At 38.0% G+C, this 23,544-nt stretch overlaps 1 protein-coding gene across 1 annotated transcript in view; it reads left to right on the forward strand.

The window, feature by feature from the left end:
- ARHGAP17 (Rho GTPase activating protein 17) overlaps positions 1-23,544 on the forward strand; it is a 48,581-nt gene that overhangs the window by 23,710 nt on the left and 1,327 nt on the right. The window contains exons 12-18 of the mRNA XM_044658196.1: positions 1,033-1,146; positions 2,539-2,630; positions 2,803-2,956; positions 7,072-7,311; positions 11,434-11,603; positions 13,636-14,271; positions 16,521-16,544. Coding sequence (XP_044514131.1) covers positions 1,033-1,146; positions 2,539-2,630; positions 2,803-2,956; positions 7,072-7,311; positions 11,434-11,603; positions 13,636-14,271; positions 16,521-16,543 — 1,429 coding nt within the window. The 3' untranslated portion in view covers position 16,544. The remainder of the gene's footprint in view (positions 1-1,032; positions 1,147-2,538; positions 2,631-2,802; positions 2,957-7,071; positions 7,312-11,433; positions 11,604-13,635; positions 14,272-16,520; positions 16,545-23,544) is intronic.

The raw sequence follows: 23,544 nt of genomic DNA on the forward strand, positions 1-23,544 counted from the left end.
GCTCTCCAATATACTTGACCAAGTTATTTAACTTTTTTGGACCTTAGTTTTCTCACCTGTAAAATGAGGGGGCTAGTCTATATGATCTCTGAGATCTTTTTCAGCTCTAGACCCTATGACCCTACAAATGGTATAGCATAGCTTAAAAAAAGTCTACCAAAAACTCTTTCCTTTATGATGATGTCAGGAAAAGAGGAAGATGGACCCCATGTGTTTCCTAATTGTTTTTTTCTTGTTACCAAAGCAAAGACTCCCTTTTAAAATCTTAAGTATTTCACTATTTCGTAGAGGTCAATTAAATTGTGTATTTTCCCCTTATGTTAATTTAACAGTCCTGACTTGGACTTTCATTGTCTGTCAGTGCCCCTTATATCCTTAAAAGTTTTGATGCTGAGGACTTGCCTATTTCCCTTGGCATATGAGAATCAGACCCTCTTTCTTNTATTTCTTTCTACAATGTACAATTCTTTCCTCTTCCTTCCTTCCTTCCTTCCTTCCTTCCTTCCTTCCTTCCTTCCTTCCTTCCTTCCTTCCTTCCTTCCTGTCTTTCTTTCTGTCTTTCTTTCTGTCTTTCTTTCTGTCTTTCTTTCTGTCTTTCTTTTTCCTCTCTTCCCCAGCAATGAATGAGAATGGACAGTATGGCAAAGGCCATGTTCACCTTCCTGCCCTCTTCTGTGTCCAGTACAGTATGCAAGTAGTCCCAGTCAATAACTTATCTCCCAAACCTTTCCTTGAAGTCTCAAAACAGAATGAAGGTAGGCTTGGGTTCAGGAAGGTTCTGTCAACAGAGTACAAAATTTGTGCCATGATCATAGAATAGATTTAGGCTGCTACAGGTTCCTAACTTTTTTTAGTAGATAGTTGAAAAACTTAAGGCAGAAATCTCTTTTTAAGTAGAATCCAGTCTGTCTTCTAACACAGACCACAAAAACTGTGTCACTTAACTGATCTGAATATTCTAGGTAAATCATATTTGTTATTTTAATACCAACATTTGAAGAGTAGATCTGACATGTTTTTTTCCTTTGGCAGGTATCTAATCAAGTTCCTAGCAAAGCTTGCACAGACCAGTGATGTTAACAAGATGACACCCAGCAACATTGCAATAGTGTTAGGTCCTAACTTGTTGTGGGCCAAAACTGAAGGGTAAGTGACTGTTCCCCTCAAGCCTAGTACTTCACATGTATCTTTGCTTCTCAAAGGATGAAAATCAAACTGGAAATTTAAAGTTAATCCAATAGGTACTGTAGGCTACCCAGAAGTCAATGGTAATTCTCAGGAAACAAGTCCTTTGGGGCTTATTGCTCTCCTGTCCACAGTAACAACTAAAATGGCATCCACTTCCCCACTGCTTAACTGCTGTATTCCCTCTTTTCCTCTCCCACCACAGAAACTGCACACTCACTAGAATATCCACCTCAGGTCAGGTTTCAGTAAAGTTCAAGTATTCAAGATTCTGAGGACACAGGGGTTCTAGGAAGACTTTACTCTTGTTATTTATGTTTCCTCACTTCCTACTTATTCTTTGTTCTTTTGATCCTACCACCTTATTAAAACTGCCCTCTTTAAAGTTAACAATTATATATTTTTTAAACCCGTACCTTCTGTCTTAGAATCAATACTATCAGTTGCAAGGCAGAAGAATAATTAGAGTTGGGCAGTGGGAATCAAGTGACTTTACCAGGATCACACAGCTAGAAATATCTGAGGCCACATTTGAACCCAGGACCTCCTGTCTCTAGGTCTAGCTCTGACTAGGTGCCCCCTAAAAATTATCTCTTAACTCATAAAATCAGTGATTTTTTTTCCTCAAGGTCCATTCTGCTTCACCTGCCTCTGACTGTTTGACATTGTCATCTCTTCCTGGACACTGCATGCTCCCTTGGCTTTTTGTGATCCTCTTGTCCCTTAGTTCTCCTCCTACTTGCCTAATTCTTAGTTTCCCTTATTTCTTTACCCTCCTATTCTTAGCTGCTAAAGGAAGGGAACCTTTAAGGCTCTGTTTTGAACATCTTTGCTTCTCCTCTCTTCTCCTATACTCTCCTCCTTTCCATAAATCTTGCAGAGAAGATACACTTAATATACTAGAGACTTTCTTTTTAATTGCTTTTTTAAAAAATTTAATTTAATTCTATTCATTCCATAAATATTAAGCATGCATCAAGTCTTGTATTAGATGTTAGAGGAGGTTCAAATCTCCATATCTCACAGAATTCATAGGCAATAAAATTAAATGCTTTCTTGAGGTTCTGCCAATATAGAGTTCAGGCTGTCCACCTATGTAAACAGATAAGTGTAATAAATAAAGATTGTACAGTAGTAGAAATGTGAAATAGAAGAAATCAAAGGGGATTTCTCCCAATTGCCTTTCCACTTTAGAGAGAGTAGCTGGCCCAGTGCTGCACGGATTTAATATTTTGAATGTTTGCCTAGAACTTTTTTCTCCTTTATGAATTACTGAATTGCAGTGATTAATCCACCCAGCATTGTAGTCATTATTCATCTGAAACACTTAAGCTTCTTACATTTCCCTTCTAGATCTCTTGCAGACATGGCAGCAGCAACATCCGTTCACGTGGTTGCAGTAATTGAACCAATAATTCAACATGCCGACTGGTTCTTTCCTGAAGGTAAAGATTTCTGGAATACAGGAGGGTGGGAAGTGGTACCAATACTAACCCTGTCCCTTACTGTTCCTCAGGTTCTAAGTCAGATTATTATAGCGACCTTTCTGTCAGGTTCTTAGCCACCTCATTTGGGGGAATTTGTACTTAATATGCTTCTGGGTTTGTCTTTTTGCAGAGGTGGATTTTAATGTGTCTGGAGCATTTGTAGGTCCTGCTTCAAACTCAAATCATTTATCCCACACTGGAAATGACTATGACACAGGCACTTTGGAAAGGAAGAGGCCAGCCAGTATGGCAGTAATGGAAGGAGACTTGCTCAAGAAGGAGGGGTAGGTTGAACCTAAATTCTTTCTTTTTAAAAAAATCTGGAACAGATTTAAGTCACAATTGATAGTATTGACACTTTTGGACATAATAGATTTTAGCCATTTAAAGAATTCTAGCCCCAGTTTAGGATCATAGTATCAACATTTGAAAGGGATCCTAGAAGCTCTTCATGTAGGGGGACTAAAATAATAAGCACAGTCTAACTTAGAACATTCATTTGGTTTAACTTTAGATTATTTAGATCAGTTAAGTGATAAAGATAGTTTTTTGTGGTCTTTGTGTCAGGAGGTAGCTGGATTTCTACTTAAAAGATATTACTGTCTTGAGTTAGGCACCCTTAGCAGCCTAAATCTTTTTTGTGATCATGGCACAAATTTTGTGCTCTGCTCACAAAATCTTTCTGAACCCAGGGCCACTTTCACTCTACAGAGAAAGGCTTGTGAGATCAGGTATTGACTAGGACTACTTGCAGACTATATTAGACACAGAAGAGGACAAGGAAGGTGAGCATGGCCTTTGGTACATTGTTCATTCTCACTTATTTATTTCTGGGGCTGAAAAATGGAAGAAAGAAAGGAAAAGAGGAAAGATGGCAAGATAGTGCCACCCTGACAGTCAGACAGCCAAACCAGTCTCTGGAAACTCTTCCATACTATCTGGTTGCTAAGGATGGTGCTTATTCTGGCTTGCTCAGAAAGACTACTCTGATGTGTAGGCCAAATTCTCTCCAAAGGTCTGAGGCCCTATTTATTCTATTTTTTTCTCTGAAAATATTCTGTATGATTCTATACTTTCTAAAGCTGCAAAATTGGGAGCTCAGTGGTTACAGAACCAGGCCTAGAGACAGGGGAAAAAAATAGCCTTAGACATTTCCTAATTGTGTGACTTTGGACAAGTCACTCGAACCCTATTGTCTAGCCCTTACCACTCTTTTGCTTTGGAACCACTATATAGTATTGATTCTAAGATAGAAGTTAAGGGTTTAAAATAAATAAAGCTGTAAAACCAAAAAAAATTTTAAAGTTTATGTGAAATAAAACTTGGAGAAAATGTGATAGCATTTAAAAAGTTATCCAGTGTTTCTTCAAACAATTTCTTGGAAAACTAATTTTTAAAACTCTTTGAATTACAATTCGGATGATTTACATAGTATTCCCTTATATTTTGAAAGATACTCCTTTTGATTTCCATATAGTTTATTTGATATAAATTTCATACTGTATTTTCTTTCTTCTTCCTATTTTCTTTTTTATAAAACAAATTTTTATTGCTAGCTTTTGTTTTTATAGTACCTCTCCCATTTTCTCTTTTCTTATTAAAAAAAATTTTAATCTTTTAATTTAAATTAAGATTTACTGGGGGCAGCTGGATGGCTCAGTGGATTGAGAGCCAGGCCCAGGGAGGCCCTGGGTTCCAATATGGCCTCAGACACTTCCTAGCTGTGTGACCTTGGGCAAGTTACTTAAGTCCATTACTTAGCCCTTACCACTCTTCTGCCTTGGAACCAAAACCCAGTATTGATTCCAAGAAGGAAGGTAAAGGCTTAAAAAACAAACAAATAAACAAATTAAGATTTACTGTGAAACAACCAATTTATTTTTGCAACTATTTTTATTAAATGAATTTTAGTTCATACAGTGTCATAACTTTTTAGTTACTCCATTTAATCCTCCATTAGAATTCTTTGCTGGTCTAATAATTCACATTCATTCTTTATTTTAGATGATAGTAATTAGTGTGTACTTTTTGGGGGTTCTGCTTTTTTTTCTTGCTTTATTTCACAAAGCTATTTCCAGATTTCATTTATTGCACATTTATTCTATCTTAATGGCCCTGTAGTGTAGGATCAGTGCTTTAACCATTTTCCTATTATTATACATTTAGGCTGCCCCATACATACTTTTTTTCCAGTTACAAATCATGGAAAAATAGTAGCATTTGAAAAGAAAGTTCTGTTTTAAAAAATGTTTTCATGATATAGTCCCAACTGTGGAATTATTGGATCAAAGGCAATGATTTTTTAAATAATATTTATAGCTTTTTCCCCAAGTACCTTCCAAAAAGATTCTGTTCATTTGAATTCTTCAACCAGCAAATAATGCATCTATCTGTGCTCCATAACTCTTGTTACTCTTAATTGTTCTTACCAATTTGATACATTTGAGGGTGGGCACCTCAAATTATTTTAATTTGTACTTCAGTTATTATTGAGGTGGAGAACTTTTTCAATTATTCCTGTAACATTTGTGTTTCTCCTTTTGAAAATTTATTATTTATATTTTCATTGTTTAATATAAATCTAAATCTCTTACTATTGTAATAGGAACATAGCTCCTTTTTTCAAGTTAGAATTCACTTTTATGCATTTAGGTATTGTGCTATTTTATACCAATGAATTTAAATGAGTTATTTTCTTTCTCATTCATCTTCTCCACAGTTAGGCAAAGTAATCTTACGTGAAACTTAGTGGAATGTTTAGAACTCTTGAGGTTGGGTTCATGCTGCTTTTGAAACCACAACTCTTTATTGTAGGAGAGCATAGGGGGAATGTCAAGGGAAGGTTGAACCTGATCTGTGATTTCACTGATATAGGGAACTCTACACCCTTAACCAATATAAGTTAGCATCTGCTCCAAAACTTACTTGCCCAGGATCACATAGCTATTATGTTTCCAAAGTCAGGGTTGCACTCATGTCTTTCCCATTCTAGTTTTAACTCTCTATGTACTATGTCATATTACCTCCTAAGAATATTAAATATGTCATGGCTTTCAGTAATGTTAAATCAGAAATGAGATGGCCTAAAATCTGTTAACTTTGTCTTTAATACAAACATAAACCACATTTATTTTGATAAAAAGAGTATTCCTTTTAAAACCAAGTCTTAAATTTGTTTGAATTAACTATGCTTAGAGAAGGATGATCTATTTATAGTGGAAGAGAAAGTGCATTGCCTTTCATTCAATATAGATTCAGAGTGGAAAAACAAACTTGACTGATTTTAATCTCTTCTCACATTCAGCTCTATCCCCATGATAAGTCATATTAAGAAAAAAAATTTATTCTTAAACATTCCAAGATGTAAAACTTTTCTTGGACAACAGTGAAATGACCTTATAAAGTATATATTTTTATTACAAGTGGGTGATCTAATATTAATTTGTGATCCAAATAGACTTTACAACTTTGGCACCTTCTTTAGGAAAGCAGTGCACTTTAGCTTTGGTTTAAGCCAAGTGTCATTCAAAAAGTCATAGAATTTCAGAGATATAGGGAAAGGCATATTAATAATGTTCATATTGTCAAATCTATGTATGAAGCTTGGATCTCATCTATAGCATCCTCAGTAAGAGGTCACTTACTTTGAATACCTACAGGGACAAAAACCTCACCCCCTTCCAAGGCAACCTGTTCAATTTTTGGAAAGTTGCAGTTGTTAGGAAGTTTTTTTCCTGGCAGGAGCAAAAATCTTTCATCTTGTAATTTCTATTCTTTGGTCTTCATTCTTCCCTCCAGAACCACAATGAACAAATCGTAATTCCTTTTCCATAGGATAGCCCTTTAGATAACTTGGGAACAGTTCTTTCCCTTCAAGTCTTTTCTTCTCTCAGCTAAACAGTTTCTTCATTCATTATCTATGGAACATGGATAAAGATTAAGATTAAGAGGCTAAAAACATCTCAGGGTAGGGGTCAGGGAGTGAACTTTTCTGCATGCCACTGGTAAATGGAATTTATTTTTGGGCTCTAAGCTCTTGGTCTCCTTGGTTTATGTGGAGAATTTTGAGGTGACTCCATCTAACCAAACTGTTCCCAAATTCGGGCACAGTTGAGGTCTAGATGTTTGCTGTCAGTGTGGCTCTGTTTAGACTTTAAAAGAAAAGGCTAAACAAACAGCCTGTCTCAAAGACTTGTATTACTACTTTGTTTAAAGCTAAGTTTTGTGGTATGTTGCCTTCATCTTAGTGTTGCAATGTGGGTAGATGGGTGCTTTTTTTGTTGTTGCTTCACTGCATGCTGGGCAACAAAGGTTGCTGTATTCCCCGGTAGATTTTAACATGGGCTTCTAGCTTGTTAGTTGGCTCGCATGGTGTGTTGACTCTTTCTTCTTTCTGTAGCTTTGGTGTGAAACTTATGGACTTCCAGGCCAGTCGGCGATGTGGCACACTCAATAGAAAGCACACATCCCCTGCTTTCCACCCGCCACTCCCGCCCACGGAGGGCAGCACCTTGGCTCCCCCAGGCTCAGAGCCACCCTCCCACAGCTCTGGGGCTGAAAACAGTGCAGGTGGTGTGGCTTTCCCCCCCTCTGCTGGCTTATCTGAGCCAGGGTCCAGTCAAGGGAATGATGACAGCAGGTAAGGAGGCTGGCTCCCACTGGCAAGGCTTCCAAATGACCTCAGCCTTTGAAAGTGGTATGAAATACTGCCTTCTAGTAGGGCAGGATTTTAGAGTTAGAAGAATCCCTCAAAATAATCTGGTCTACACACCCCAGTTTTACATGTCTAAAAAGTAAGGGCACAGGGAGGTTAAGGCCTTACTTAAGGCCACATAGATAATAAACCCCAATGGCAAGATTTCAACTTTAATCATGTTACTCCAAACCTTATGCCTTCTGTACTATAAATTGTCAAAGCTGGAAAGGAACTTAAGATGCCAGAACTTAAAATGGCAGAGCTAGAAGGACTCAAAAGAAATTATCTAATACAACCTCCTCATTTTTCATGAGAGAACTTCAACCCAAGGTAGGTAAATGGCCTGTCCAGGGTCATCTATTTAGATAATAGTAGAGGTATGAGAAAAAACCAGGTCTTCTAGTTCCCTAGGCCACTGCCTCTTTCACTTACATAATACCATTAGTTGTTGAGCTACCTGATATAAAATAGACATCTTTGGAACTTGAAACTCAATTATTCTTGGCATCAAAACTTGTAAAATTGTGTTTTTGTTTGATTAGACTTTTCAGATTAAACATTCCCCATTAAATAGCTCATTGTTAATGAACTATAAACACCTAGGGATTTTAAGAGAAAAAATAATATCGGGTTTTAATTTTATATTTAATTTACATTTCAATTCTGAGAATTGATTTCTGTACAACTGCCACGTAGGATAGTTGACATAATAATACCAAAGATAATTGATAACATAAAGGTATTAGCCCAGAAAGGCTCCAGCATGAAACCTGTAGCTTATCTGCTTAGAAAGTTTGTGAGGGATGTGGAAAAAGCAACCAACTAAGAATCAGAATGTGCAAATCTATTTTCAGCTGAATTACTAACTTGAGAGACCCAGGGCAATGCATGTTATTGTGACATCCCTGAGTCTGTTTCCTGAGATCTTTCTTAATCTGTACCCTGTCTCTCATACAGAATTGTTGTGAGGATCAAGTGAGATAAAGTTGGGGCAAGTGACTAACACCATAGCAGAGTGCTAGACAATCACAGGTTTAGAGTAAGAATGGATTCTTGAGTTTATCTAGTCTGTTCCCCTCATTTTTCAGATGAGCAAGCCCAGAGAGGTCATATATGTCCCAATGGTACTGAGTAAGAGAGCTAAAATTCAAGCACAGGTTCTTTGAGTCCAAATTCTGTCTTTTCCTCACATACTTGGTACCCATATAAGTAATTATTATTTAAATATGTATCTGACTGATGGTTTACAGTGAAAAATCATTAAAATACCAAAATGTCATACTTATCTAAAAGCATTTTCTCAGGCCTCATCCTTCTTGACGTTTCTATAGCTTTTGACAAAGTTAACCACCTTCATGTTTTTCTCTTGCTTCCCCAGCCTGTTTGATCCCTCCTACTTGGCCTCCTTTACTGTATCATCATCCTTTTCCTGCCCACTAACCATGTGGTAGGCCAGGGTTTTAGCTTGGGCCCTCTTCTTTCTTAGCTCATTCACTTGGTAATTCCTTCTAGTTCCATGAGTTTAATTGTCTCTGTCAGTGACTTCCAGATTTATATAGCAAACCCAAGTCTCTCTCCTGAGCTTCAGCCCTAAATTACCACTTGCCTATGGCACATTTCAAAATGGATATACCAGAGGCATCAGAAATCTAACATATTCATAACAGAATTTGTTACCTTTACCCCCAAATCTTTCATTCCTCTGAATTTCTCTCTGTCAAGAGCATCATCATCATTATCATCCAGCTACTGAGGTTTGCAACCCAGTGTCATTCTAGGCTCCTCACTTCCACTCATCCCATTTATCCAGTAGTCCCCAGATTGCCATTTGTTTGTACTTTTTGGGTCTCTCTACTCCCATAGCCATCATTCTCTGGTGCAGGCCCTTCACACCTCTTTCCCAGACTATTTCAGTAACCTCCTGATTGATCTCTGTGCCTCAGGTCTTTTTCCATTCCAGTCTATCCTCCTCAAACTTGTTTAAAATTTAGATCTGATTCTTTGTCTTGAGATGTATCTATGTCTGTCTATGTCACTGTGTCTGTCTGACTCTTTGACTCTCTGTCATACACACTTCAGTATACTCTAGTGATTCTGTTGCCTCTAAGATCAAATATAAACTTCCCTGTTTGACATTCAAAACTCTTCACATCTATGAAACTTGGCCACGTCCTGTCTTTCCAGTTTTCTTTACATTACTCTTCCTCTCCCCAATCCTGACACTCCCACCCCCTATGAATGCTCTAGTATGGCCATTCCTCACACATTTTTCTCTCTATCCAGTCTTTTACACTGCTTGTCTTTCAGGCTTGGAATGCTCTCCCTCTTCTCCCCTGCCCCCTGATTTCCTGAGTTGCCAGTACCTTCCCTTTATGGTTTCCTTCTATCTGTTTCATATTTATCTTGTATTATTTATATGTGCACATATCATCTCCCTCATTAGGATGTAAGCTCCTCGGGGACAAGAACTGTTTCCTTTTGTCTTTGTATCTGCAACACTTAGCATAGTGCCTGGCACATAGTATTTACCATTATCATTGTATTCTTCTTGTCTCCATTAGTACCAGAAGAAAATCTGCCTTATTAACCATTCTTATAATATTACTACCATTGCTATTAATGTAATGGACATCTTGGTATTTATTTTTTGCATAAACCACCAATACTGTGTATATTAATGTTATTATTAACAACTAACTACATAGCATTTCATGGTCTCAAAGTAATTTTGCCCCTTCTGTTTTATATAATCCTCACAACCATACTGTAGGGAACGTGATACAGAGGTCGTTATTCCCTCACTTTCAAATGAGTTATCTAAGGCCCAAGAAAGTAATGATATTGGCTCATAGTAACATGATGATTACTGAGTATTATGTTGTACCTGAAATCCAGGCCTTCTCACTCCTAATCCAGTATTCTTTCTATTATTGAACTTGTGGAGTGCTAAATACTTATTTAAAAATAAATGTCCTTCAGTTTCAAATTTAGATTTCATTTCCTCATTGCTATATCCCTCAGAGGCTCACTGACTAGATGGCAAAGTAAGTCAAATGTCGTTCTCAACTATTCTCTATTCTTTAAAGGTATCCAGCAATGTGTAGTCTGTTTAGTGAGGTTAGACTCCTATCCATTCTCCAAATAGCAAATACCGATGCCTTTGAATCCATGAATTAATCTTGAAAAACTTCTTGAAGTTCAAGTTCATTTTTAGAGGGAAATTTACATTTTAATTACATATTAGTGCCTCAGGCTTCTTGATTATTTGTTAATTAGGTATGCCTTGCATAATCAGTGATATAAACACAGGACTTGGCACATTAAAGAGATATTCAGTAAATTTTTGTTACTTTTTTTTTAACTGAAGGTAATACTGACACATTTTCAATTATTCTCATGGCCATCAGTATTCTTACATTACAAGACAGTGATTAATTTTGATAGAAGTCTAAACAGAATCTTGTCATTGATTTGCTAGTTGTTCTTCTGTGATGTGACATTTTTCTGTAAGTATTCTTGCATCAATTTGTAAATGTCATTCACATTTGTTATTACCCTTCCTATAAAATATATTGTGACCTTACCACTAGTTCAGTTTCATGTACCATATAAGCCCCATCACATTAGTTTGGATGCTAAGGTAATGTTAAATTCTTTGATTACACTTGAATTTGGATATATTAAATAGGATTTTAAAATTAGTGTGCCCTCAATGAATACTGAGAAACACTTCTTTGTTAAATTGAAATAATAATGGAAGTGGGATTTGATCTTTTGGGTTTTTAGTAGCTGCATTAAGTATAAGAGAAAAGGTAAATCTTTTATGCAAAAACATTATATGATAAAACATTATACTTTCATGCATATAGCCATTTTTAGATATGTTGCATTTTATATGCATTGTTTAAATTTGCTTGTGTTGGCCTATTTTAATAAGAGCTCTCTGGTTGGAATAAACCATTAAAAAAAGTTATGTTTGTCTCTGTTCCTGGGTAATGCTTTTTTCATTTTTTTGCAGAGGGGTAGGAAACTTATTTTCATCTGATGTTACTTTTGCTTTCCCAGTACCCCCAAGCCCAAGGACTCTGTGACTACAACAACTGCAGCACCTATGAGAAATGGGAGTCACATTACCACAGGGCAGAATCAAGCCCAACCAGCTGGTAACTCTAATCAGCTATCAGTTGGTCCAGTTCAAAATTCAGCTGGCCCTAGCCCTCATACCCTGCGCCGAGGTAATGGTACTTTTCAGTTTGTGCTTTTAATGGGGGAAGGAGGAGGGAAAGGGAAAGATGTAAAGCTGGGATTCTAGGCATAGTGCTTTGACAAAAACCCATCACTCATACCTTGTCAAATGGCAGCTGGAAGGATCAGTTAACCAGAAAGAAAGGCAGGGAATGAGGGCATAAAATGGAGTTGAGGAGGCAGAGTACTATAGCTGACCTTCAGGGTTCAGACTGGCTTTCCACTCTTCATTTACCTCATTAGAATGCTCAGGTACTCTAATTATAATCCACTGTGGTCCTTGGCTATAAGTCTATTCCATCCTCTATCCTAGTGATTCACAAATTTAATTCTCTAGTCCTAACCATGAACCTGCACTCTAGTTCTGGCACCCTTTGTCACTAGACCTTGAGAATGTGGATTATGGCAAAGATAGAATATTATTTTCTATTTGGCTTTCAACACCATCCTGGTAATCCTCAACATTTTGTTGGCATTTTTGCCACAATAGCACCTTAGGCAGTAGTCTTCAAGGAGCATTTTACAATCAATCTCAGGTCAGTTTCCTTTGTTGTAAAATGAGAACTTAAAGCACATCAGCCTCTGAAATGTCCACCTTTCCTTCTAAAGTTCTAAGATCTTGTTAGTGTAGTTTCTACTTCCATTGACAGACTCCAGTCCAATTACAGCTTAATAAATAGCATGCATGCCATATTATGTTGCCCAGATTGACCACTTTGTTATTTTACCTAGGAAAGTTTACACTCGGCTAAAGTGTTACTCAGAAAACAGTCAATAACCAGCCCATACCATTGTCATAACCTTCAAGAACCCAGGATCACTTTCTTTTCAGGCCAGGGTTTTAGACTAGGACCACAGTGGAAGAAGCTTTTAAAGTATAGTTTAGAGTAATTTCCCCAAGGCTTACAATTAGCTTGTAATTGTCCCAGAGGAGGACTAGGAGAATATCATCACCAAAGCCATGCAGTAACACACTTCCAAGAAATAGGGAATATAGTTTAATAATTCAAGAAGGATGAAGAATGAAAGGACATTGGATTTCACTTGCAGAAAGTCTTGGGGCAGTTTACTAGTAAGTAGTTCAACTGAGCCTTCTGACTACAAAGTTCAGGGTCCTTTTTCCACCTTTGCCTCTCTTCAACCCATAAAAATTCTGTTTGGTTTTTGTGATTATTGTTTCTCGAATTTTTATAAGAACATCCAGGATGAAGTGGCTTTTAAGAAAGCAGGGTGGAAGGGAAGGGTTTTAAAATACAGAACTGCCAGTACTACTGGGCTGGGTTTTTGTTGTTGAAGGAACATTTCATATAAAGGCTTCTTTGAATGCCTATGCAATAAAGTAGTTGACTAGCTGATGGCAACTCTTGTTTTTTAAATGCTTTTATTTTTCATTTAACAAAAGCCCATTTTCTTTTCCTCCCATCTCCTCCCCTCATTTAAAAGTAAAGAGGAAAAAACCAACAGGACAAAATATGTATCTCATTTTATATATGTAATCTATTATTTCTCTATGTGGGGGTGGGATTCATCATCATTGGTATCATGGCTAGTCACTGCTTTGATCACAGTTTGTAAGTTGTTCATTTTTATATTGTTGTTATAGTATCATTTCTTCTCATGGTTCTGTTTACCTCATTCTACATCATTTCATAAGTCTGTCCAGGTTTTGTTTGTTGTTGTTTTTTAAACCATCCCCTCTCTCATTTCTTAGGATGCAAAAGTATTCCTTTACATTAATAATTTGTTCAGCCATTCCCCAGTTGACAGGCATACCCTTCATTTCTGGTTCTTTGTTACCACCAGAAAAGTTACTATAATCGTATTTGCATATATGGGTCTATTCCTTTCTCTTTGATTTCTTGAGTTTATTGGTTTAGTAGTGATATCAAAAAGTATTCCTAGTTTTCTGAATTTGGGGACATAATTCCAAATTGCTTACCAGAATAACTATGCTAATTTCACAACTCTTAATATTAATGAGTGCTTTGGTGGGTTGTGTGTGTTTCTTTTTCCCATGTGCAGCAGTTAAGAAACCTGCTCCAGCCCCTCCCAAACCAGGAAACCCACCACCTGGGCAGCCTGGGAATCAGGGTTCATCAGGAGCATCCCAGCAGCCTCCTTCCATCTCACCAAAGCCAACTACTCGAAGTCCTTCTCCTCCAAATCACCATGCAAACCAAGCACCAGGCCAGATCGCCACTGCCCCCCAACTCTCTGCACCCAGGAGGTACTCTAGCAGTCTCTCTCCAATACAGGCTCCGAACCACCCACCTCCACAGCCCCCAACTCAGGCTACTCCTCCACCTCAGACCAAGCTAAATAGTCAGGTGCCACTCCAGCCAGTGGCACCAGCCAGTGAGCATGGACTGGAGCAGCCAGCTCACAGCCCTCCCCCGACACCAACACCTCCTGGGACACCACCTCTAGGAAAACAGGGACCTGGTCTTCAAACATCTCAAACCCAAGCAGCAAGCAACCCTGAGATTTCTCAAGCCCAGCATTCACCTCCTCATACTGGTACCTTACCAAGACCGCGACCAGTACCAAAGCCAAGGAACCGTCCTAATATCCCCCCTCCTCCCCACCCTCCTGGAGCTCATTCAGCAGGGGATAGTGGCCTTGTCAACCCAACCCAGACGGCTTCCAAAATAGTCACCGGTAAGTAGCAGACCATAGGGGTGCTGCCTTCTTTCCTCTTCACATTGGTTTGCAGACAGTGCCTGGACTTGATAAGAGGGAGAGTGGTCTTTTCAGACCTACCTACATTTAAATGTAAATCAGGTCACTGCTTTTACACATGTTCCTCTTCATAGTATAATTATTCTAGGTAAAACACTTGGTTTTCGTGTAATAAGGAAATAACTTTCAGTGAAAAAAAAAGAATACCTGTGGGCATTTCTTTTTGAAGGACCTTTAAAAAAATCTTTAAAAAACAAAACAAAACATTCCTTCTTTTAGGACTGTAAGAGGAAATTCTGGTCCTGATTCTTCTGTTTCAAGTGCTAGTGCCTTGTGCTTCAAGAGTCAAGTTGGTAAAGAGAGTTTTCTCCCCATCACAGTGGAAACTTATTATATAGAGAGTAATTGGTTTTTGATTTTTGTTTTGTTTTGTTTTTGTTTTTTTGGAAACCCTTACCTTCCATCTTAGAATCCATAATGTGTATTGGTTTAAAGACAGAAATAAGGTCTAGGCAGCCTAGTGGGGAATTAAGTGATGTGCCCAGGGTCATACAGCTAGGAAGTGTCTGAGGCCAGATTTGAACCCCTGACCGCCTATCTGTGAGCCTGGCTCTCCACTCACTGAGCTACCTAGCTACCCACAGCACAAATTTTTTAAAGTGTGAGCTATGTGAAATCAAGGCAATATGCTACAGGCAACCTGGAATGCTGTCTCTTTATCTTCTATTTATTTTCTTTAGTGACTTTAGGGGCATGATTCCAAATTGCTTTTCAGAACTGGACCAGTTTTATAGGACGTAAAGTACCTATAAGCATAGTTGTTTTGGTGTTTGTTACTTTTTTTCTAAAAGCACCAAAAAAACCCTCTCCTCTACTGACAAAATCCTCTGAAACTTCATTTGCAGATAGGATATTGGAATGGAAATGTAGCATGGTAGAGCACATTTAGTAGTTGCTCAGGACATTTTGAGAGTAGGGTAAAGAATGCTACAGAGAGCCCTGCAACACAATGTTAGAAGGAGAAAGGCCCTTCAAAACCATCTAGTGTAATCCTCTTATTTAACAGATGAGGAAATTGAGGCCTACAAAAGTTAAATGACTTGCTTGGTTACACAGCTGATGAGTAGAAGAGTTGAAACTAGAACCCTTGTCTCCAACTCCCAGGCCATTGCTTTTTTTGGCTCTATTATGCTGTCTCCAAGCAGATGCTCAGTAAATTTTTTTGCTGATTTAGTCATGGATAACAGCATTAATTGACCGAAGTAGCAAGCCTTGGAATTATGAAGGTAAGGGTTCACATTCTTCCTCTAGTTGCACTTTGATCTTAAGCAAGACATTCTCTAAGTACCCCAGGTACCCAACTATAACATAGTTACTGATGAGTTTCTGGTCTTTATCAATGGTTGGGTGTTCCTTGGACCAGTGAAATCATAAATCTAGGACCACGAGGTCCTTTTGCCCCCCCAAAAAAGTCCAAGAATGATGACAGGCTTTTATTTCAGGGAGACTATATTTAGGGGTGCTGTATGTGTGCTTATGTATAGTATGTAATATAGCATGTATATATTTAAATATGTGTGCATATGTGTATATATATTACATATGTATGAATATATATTTTTATATATATACATTGGTAGTTAGTAAGCCTCAGTCTTATTAACTATTATTCATTACAGTTAAAGACTTATCAATTCCTGTCTCATGCTTAGCACTGGACACTGGAAGTAGTAAATACAAACCATTTTTGTCTGAAGCTGTGCTTTTGGTTTTTCCAGCTGAAAACTAGCTCATATCCATAGTGCTATCTTATGCAAGACCACCACATCTGGTAAAGCCTGTGGATCCTCCTCAGAATAGCCATTTTAAATGCATAAGATGGGAGAGTCCCTAAAGATCACCTAATCCATCTATCTCTATTTGATTTTATAGATGAAAGAACCTTGATCTAAAAATAAAAAGCTAAACCCCCACTTAGCCACCATGTCCACTGACCCACAGTTGCTTGGGTGCAATGCAAAAACAAAATCCATGATGTCATTAACTGATGCCTTCATTAGAATTTCTATCTTTTCACCAGCTTTTCAGGAGATGGGTCCTTTTCTTTATTATATAATGGTTTGGATGCTATATGATTGATAACTTTTTGATGCTTTTTGTACCTTTCTACAAAGAAAACCAATTTGTTTGGAGATGACTAATAGATTTACTTCCTAATGCCTTCACAGGTTGGGAAGATGGCCAGGACTGAGGTTTGTAACAACCAGAAATAGCCTGCCTTGTAGCCCCTAATGCTCCTACTTAGCTGTGTTGCCTGTATCTGTATTTTGCATATGTGCTTTTGACTCCATGCTCACTGTTCCACCACTTGACGCCACACTGTGGTTCTTCTTGTGGTGTCATCTACCCTATGACTGACCAGTAAGCATTGTTTCTACATTTTGCAGTGAGACAGTCAGTAACAGTTCCGGTACTTGGGTAGCATGAACAACAAAACTTAACTGATTGAGAATTCATTTTACCGTGAAAAACATGAACATGGTCTCTCTCCTTTTCTGCTAAACAAGTTCCAACCAGTCCTTGCTGCACTTAGTTGTGATTTATCTGTTTTTGGCTCCCAGCTAAAAAGAACTTGGGTTCAGTTAGCACAGGAAATTGTGTTCTTTGCATCTTGAACTTTTTACCTTGAATTTTTTTTAACCCTAAATTTGTGTTACTTGCATGGAACCTACCCATGTGCAGCTTGAATTGCTCAGAACCAAAAAAAAAAAATTGCTCCCTGAAAGATCTCTACTAAATCCCTTGCATACTAGCATGTCGGCATTTGCTTTCTTTTAAACCATGTCACCTTTGTGAAAAGTGTTATCAGCTGAACTCTTCCCAGAGGATTCTGGTTTCTGGGGGAAGGGTTTCCATTATGTCAGGGAATTGCTTTAATCAGCCTTATGCAAAAAAAAAAAAAAAAAAGACCTCAGGTAGTATGACTTTTGTACAATTTCTGCTTCACCAAAGGAAGCATAACCATAAGCCCTACATTGGATTCTTGTACAAATTCCAACAGGAAGCAAGAATCAGTGACCTTTGTTTTGTTTGTTTGTTTTTTTAAGGCCCAGAGTGCAGCAGGGAAGTATACCACCTCTCATTGAGCCCTTAACTGCCCAATTCAGATTGTCCCTGGTAGTTTTGTAGGAGAAGAAAGGTTGAGGTTGATGCTAAAACACCACCAACTTAGTCAAGGTTGGGAAACCATTTGTTAGTACAAGCTGGGCCCTTCAGAGTCTTTTTGCCTGAACTGCAAGCACCAAAATGTTGTACTTTTATGTGAATGAAAATGTAGTGAAGGAAGCCTGAATCAGACTGTGTTTATTTCTAACATTGTTATGTGTGAGGTATATTTATGCTGGGCATTGCTTTACATGATTCATTAAAATTATGCTTAATTCACAAATATGATTTGTCAGATGATCTCTGGATACAGAAAAACTCTCCTCTAAAATTTCAGCTAAGTTACCCAAGATTGATCTTTAAATTATTTGAAGTAAGCCTAAAAATCCGGGAATTCCACATAACCTCATTGGCTTTATATCATAGAAATAACATTGTTTTAGGAATTCTTCAAAGTCACTATTAGAGGCCTTCTACATGTGGTCATACAAGAAATGCCAGTAAAATATAAATCAGTCTTGTCGATAACCATTTATAGGATTTTAGGATTTGAAGGAACCCTGAAAGTCAGAGATTCTTAATTTTTTTTGGGTATCACGGACCCCTTTGGTGGTTCAGGGAAGCCTATGGATTCTTCCTCAGAATAACATTTTTTAAAGCATAAAACAAAATACATGAGATTACAAAAGAAACCAGTTATATTGAGATACAATTGTCAGAATATTTTTTAAAGAAGCCCAGGCCAAGAAACCAGCTATGGATCATCTAATTAAAGACTGACCCCCATTTTATAATGGACAAAATAGGCTTCAAAAAGGGTCAAGTCCCGTGTGGGTAATATTAGGTAACAGACTCAGATCCACACCTTTAGATTTCATATCCAGTGATCTTACCACTAGATATTACATCTGGATATTTTAAAAATTACACCATTTTAGTTATTTAAGTACATACCCCTGAAAGGGCTAATATTTCTTTGTAATATAGGTAATAAACTCATGGAGCTTAGGAGAAGCATATTCCTGAAAACAGTAGTATTGAGTTTGAAGGCATTGAATTGAGACATCCAGAACAAAGAGGTAGACCTCTGGGTAGAGTGATAGCTGTGGAGCAGACATTCAGACCATGGCCTTGCAACAGATACTGTCTAGTGCCCAAGAATGGAAATTTGCTGATATAGGAATGGGAACCATCTTTCAATTGTCTCTTGAACAAAGAAACCTTGAAAAACAATTCCTTGCTTGAGTTTTTTGCCCTTTGAGCAAAATGGCAATGTAAGGCTTAGTGTTGTTAAAGTAATAGGTTATAGAAAAAGATTATTCTAATTGAACAATTTTATTAAATAATTTAGATGTATGACCTGCATTATTCAGTAAGAACTGAAATTGGAAGTTTAATGGTAAGGAAAAGGCATATGATTGGCCAGAATATTTTTTGCTAATTCACGATCATACTTGTGCACAAGTGCCTGTTACTAACCAGTTATCCTAACCCCTGCTTGCCTGCATCCCCACTAATCGTGCATGTCCTGAGGAGCAGTGGCTTTATTTCATGCTTGCCCTAAATTAATATGGATACTAAATATGTTCACAAATCTGTTAGCAGCTAACCCTGAGGTTGGCTTTACTGCTTCTCTAGCCTCCAGTCTGCCTTGTATTAGCTGCCATTTAATGGAAATCTGTTCTAATAGTTAAATTCACAGCCACATCTGGACACAATTTGATGTTTCATCAACCTACTAACAGATCATAAAGAATGTGATACCTGTCTTAACACAATTATGCTGACAGGAAGGCATAAAAAATACTCACACCTCCTTTGACTGACCCAATAATGATAATGATTCACGTTTCAGGAGTGCTTTTCATTTATGATCTCACTGGAGCCTACCGCACCCCTTTAAATATGTGCCCATTTTGTAGATGAGGAAACCAAGACTCCCCATATTGTCTAGTAGAAGAGAACTGTCCATTTTGTTGAGTCCTACACTTCTCCCCCAAAGTCTAACACCTAGCTTTCTGGAAATCAGTGGGATGATAATTAATGATATCTAGCATTTAGATAATGCTGATAGAATTGTCCAACACTTTACATATGTTAACTTTGATCCTTGCCACATCCTTGTGAGGTAGGTGCTCTTATTATTCCCTACTTTATAGATAAGAAACTAAGGCTCAGAGTTGTTAAATGACTTGCCCAGGGTCATACAGAAGAACATAAATCCTTCCACAGTGTCTGAGGCAGGATTTTGAACTAAGGTCTTCCTGACTCCAAGTACTAGAGGCTCAGAAAACCACAAGTTTATGGGAAAAGGCTGTTACTTTAGGCCTTAGTTAAAAGTAATGTTTTAAGGGTTGAGTAGTTAATAGTCATGTTATCATCTCATTTTAGTCACTGTCATTTTAGCACTCTGTCTCTAAATATAAGTGGCTGCTGAGAAGTGTTATGACTTGTAGAAATATTAGACCTGAATCCAAAACCCATTTTTCTCCATCTTTAGAGTGGTAACTCCCTTCCATATACAAGCTAAGCATTCTCTAATAGTTGAGAAAATGGCCTTTCCAGGGGCTGATGCCCCTCTTCTTGAATGAGAGAAGCAGTTGTAGAGGGGAGTGATCTAAAATCAGTGACTAAACTCTTCCCATTCTTTAGTGTTAAACAAGTTATTGAAATCTTTTTGAGTGATAACCATCAACAGAAGTTAGCCCTGGTGATTAGAAATGCACTTGTCTGAAAGTATTTCATTATTAAAATACACATAGAGAAAAAGCCATTCCTTGGGGGTGGCGGGATAGAGAGGGATGGAGAATTGCTAGGCTCAAAGGAGGAGTTTTAAAGAAGAAGAAAGAAAAGAAGATGCCCATTTGTCTTTCTGGAACAGCAGTTCTCTCTCCCATCTCCCCACAGTATACTGAAGAGGGAGAGAACAATCTCTTAAGTTAAAGGTCATCTTTTTCAGGCAGGATGCTTAATGCTTATCCTCAAACTTCCTAACTCAGGTTTGCAGCGGGATCATCCCCACTTTCCCTGTATACATAAATATTAGTAGCATTTAGACAAATAGCTCTGGTCAAGATGGAGAGGCTGGAGGGGATCTGCCTGCTCACCTGAGATCTATCAAAAGGGGCATTTTGAAGGCAAGGTGCCCCTGTCTACCCACCTTATTGGCAAAAAAAAAAAACAAAAAACCCACACACAAAAAAACCACATTTCTGTGAAGATTTAAGGTTTGCATAGCAGTTTGTGAACATTATTCCATGTGAGCCTTACAACAACCCTGCACGGTAGGTATTTCAGTATCATCCCCTTTCTGCAGAAGAGGAAACTGAATTTCAGAGAGGCTACTTGCCCACAGCCACACAGCAGCTATGAGTTATCAGACATACTGAACTCAGGCCTTTCATACTCTAAGCCCAGGATTGAATACTGTTCATTATTAATCCAGTTTGTCCAATGAGGAGAAATGGTGAGAGAAAAGTTTGTTTACAACTAACTATCTAATTGAATCAATTAGTAGGAATGTATCTGGTAAAACGAATTATGAAGTTAAGTGCACATAGCATCATGCTTACTAAAGCCAGGTAGGTCCTGTGCAAACCCCATCAGGCTGTTGTTGTAAACTCAAAACAACTGACTTTGTTTTGATACCTTTGAGGATCCTTCAGGCTTCTAAAGAATCATTTGGCCAGGAGAAAACACTGACAAGTTCCAACATGTAGTGGAAAAGGGGAAGACAGGCCGAATTTTATTACACCAATGGTAAACTGCCTACTTTTATGTGTATTCTGTGCTGGAAATACATGAGGCAGCAGCCTAGATCCTTGCCATTAAATTAATAATACTTTTCATAGGGTCATCAATTTAGGATTGGAAGGTCCCTTTGAGAACACATAGCCATAGATTTGGAACTAGAAGAAGTCTCAGAGGCTAGTCTACCAGCTCAACACCCCATATTTTACAGATGTAGAGACTAAGACAAAGAGAAAAAGAGATTTGCCCAAAGCCCCAAAACTTAAGTTTCTGTTGTTTATAAAATAATTCTTAGCCATTAATTGTCCAGAAGTCCAGCAACCAAAAAGGCAACAAAAAGGGGAGGAAATATCAAAATCTGAAAGCTTAATGTTTAAAGAAAATTCTCTAAAAGAGATTACTTTGCAAACCAAGAGAGATTGTTCTTAGCACTTAGAAGTTCAGCAGCCCAGGGACAATGAAGACTGAGGGGAAGGGAAAAGAGAAGAGACTAGAGAGAAGAAGAGATGAGTGAGGAAAAGAAGCAGTGATGAGAGGAGGAGTGTTGTGTGAAGCTAAAGCTATATAGCAAGAAGAGAGGATGATTGGCTTTAGGGGATTGGGGGCGGGGTGTGGAGGGGAAAGGAAACCTTGATCCACTTCAGTAGGCCTAGCAGTGCCTCCAGTAGCTAGTTGTTTTTCAGGTTCTTCCTAAGGTCTGAGTAAGAGACAACTTGGGTTTTGCAGTAACTAAATTAACCAGTTGAATTGTATTAGGTGCCATCTATAGTTGAGGTAGAGGAATCTGTTATCCCAAGATTTTTTTTGCATAGGATCCTTATGACCAAAATCACTCAGGACACCTTCAAGCAGATGGTTCCTTGTGGTCACCAATGGTCACTCTCACCTTGTCCAAGAGGTTAAGATCAGGGCTAGGGAGTTTCCTTGGCTTTATAAATAAGACCGTGGGACTGACTGCAACTGTCTTACATTCTTATTCCATGAGATACAGTTATATTTTCCAGAAGCCTTTTGAGAGCAAAAATCTAGAGTGAGAAATCTCATTGTATACACTAAATATGCAGAGATTACTCAGCTTAGTCACATGTTCCCATTCAACATGCCTTAACAAGTAGGGCTTAATACTCCTGAGTCCTCCCAGAGTCTACTCAAAGCCCTCCTATTTCCCCTTTTACTCCCACTCAGTGATTTTTTTTTTTTAGCACTTACTAAGTGACAGATTATTACTTTGGTCTACATTTTCAACTTTGGTCCTTATATTCCAATAGAGCTGACATGATAGATAGTATCCACATTTTACAGATGGAAAAACTGAGACTTGAGAAAGTAAAGGACTTCCCAAAAGCCATAGAGCCAAGTAAATGACAGAGCAGGGTTGAAAACTTAGATTTACTAAATTTAGTTTCTCTCTTTTGCAAATGACTCCAAAACCTCTTAACCCAGCCCTAATCTCACTCTTCAGCTCTAGTTCTGCATCATAAACTGACTGCTGGACATATCCTGGATTTTGTGTGGACATTTCAAACTCAACATTTCCAAAATGGAACTCTCTTTCCACCTAATTCTTCCTTTTCTCCTCTTCTTCTCCAGTCACCATCCCCACTAATTTTTTTTTAACTAGGTTTGTAATTTCAGAGTCACCTATACAAAGTTCTGGAGTACAAAGACAAATCCAACCAAGCCTTCCATACCTTAATAGACAATAGAATAATAAGTTTAGACTTAGAAATGGCCATAGAGGCCCTCTCTGGTACAATCTCCTCATTTTACAGATGAGGAAATGAGACCCAGAAATGTTGAGTAATTTGCCAGTTACTGAGTAGCAGAGTAGAGATTTGAACTTTTGACTCCAAATCCAGCATTAGAAGAATGAGCCACACTACCCTTTGGCTAGCCTGTAGCTGACTATTTGTTCCCCTGTGCTCAAACCTGTGCTTGCTAGTACTTGACCAAGAATATGTGCTGCAAGCCCAGCCTTGAGAAATGTAGGGTCTCCTGAAGGGAGGCCTCTTGCCCTGCATATACTAGCATATTTTTAAAAATCTCTTTCTCTTTATTAGTCAGAATTGTAACACCCTTGGATCAGACCAGAATAAGATACATTTAAGACTTTAGAAAGAAGGACCCGCTGTATATAGAGAGTGGTAGACATATAGATCATGTTATCCTAAGAAGATAAAACAAGAACAAAAGATAAAATTTTTAGCTGACTCCATAAAGGACAAAGCTCTGGGTTAATAAGAAAAACTGGAATATTGTTAGTATTTCCTGCACCTTTGAAGATCATGTGAAGACTTCTACAACGCAACTCTTGATATCCTTTCCAGGGCTAGAATC

Source organism: Gracilinanus agilis, chromosome 1 (assembly GCF_016433145.1).
Source record: "Gracilinanus agilis isolate LMUSP501 chromosome 1, AgileGrace, whole genome shotgun sequence".
In the NCBI taxonomy this organism is placed as follows: domain Eukaryota; kingdom Metazoa; phylum Chordata; class Mammalia; order Didelphimorphia; family Didelphidae; genus Gracilinanus; species Gracilinanus agilis.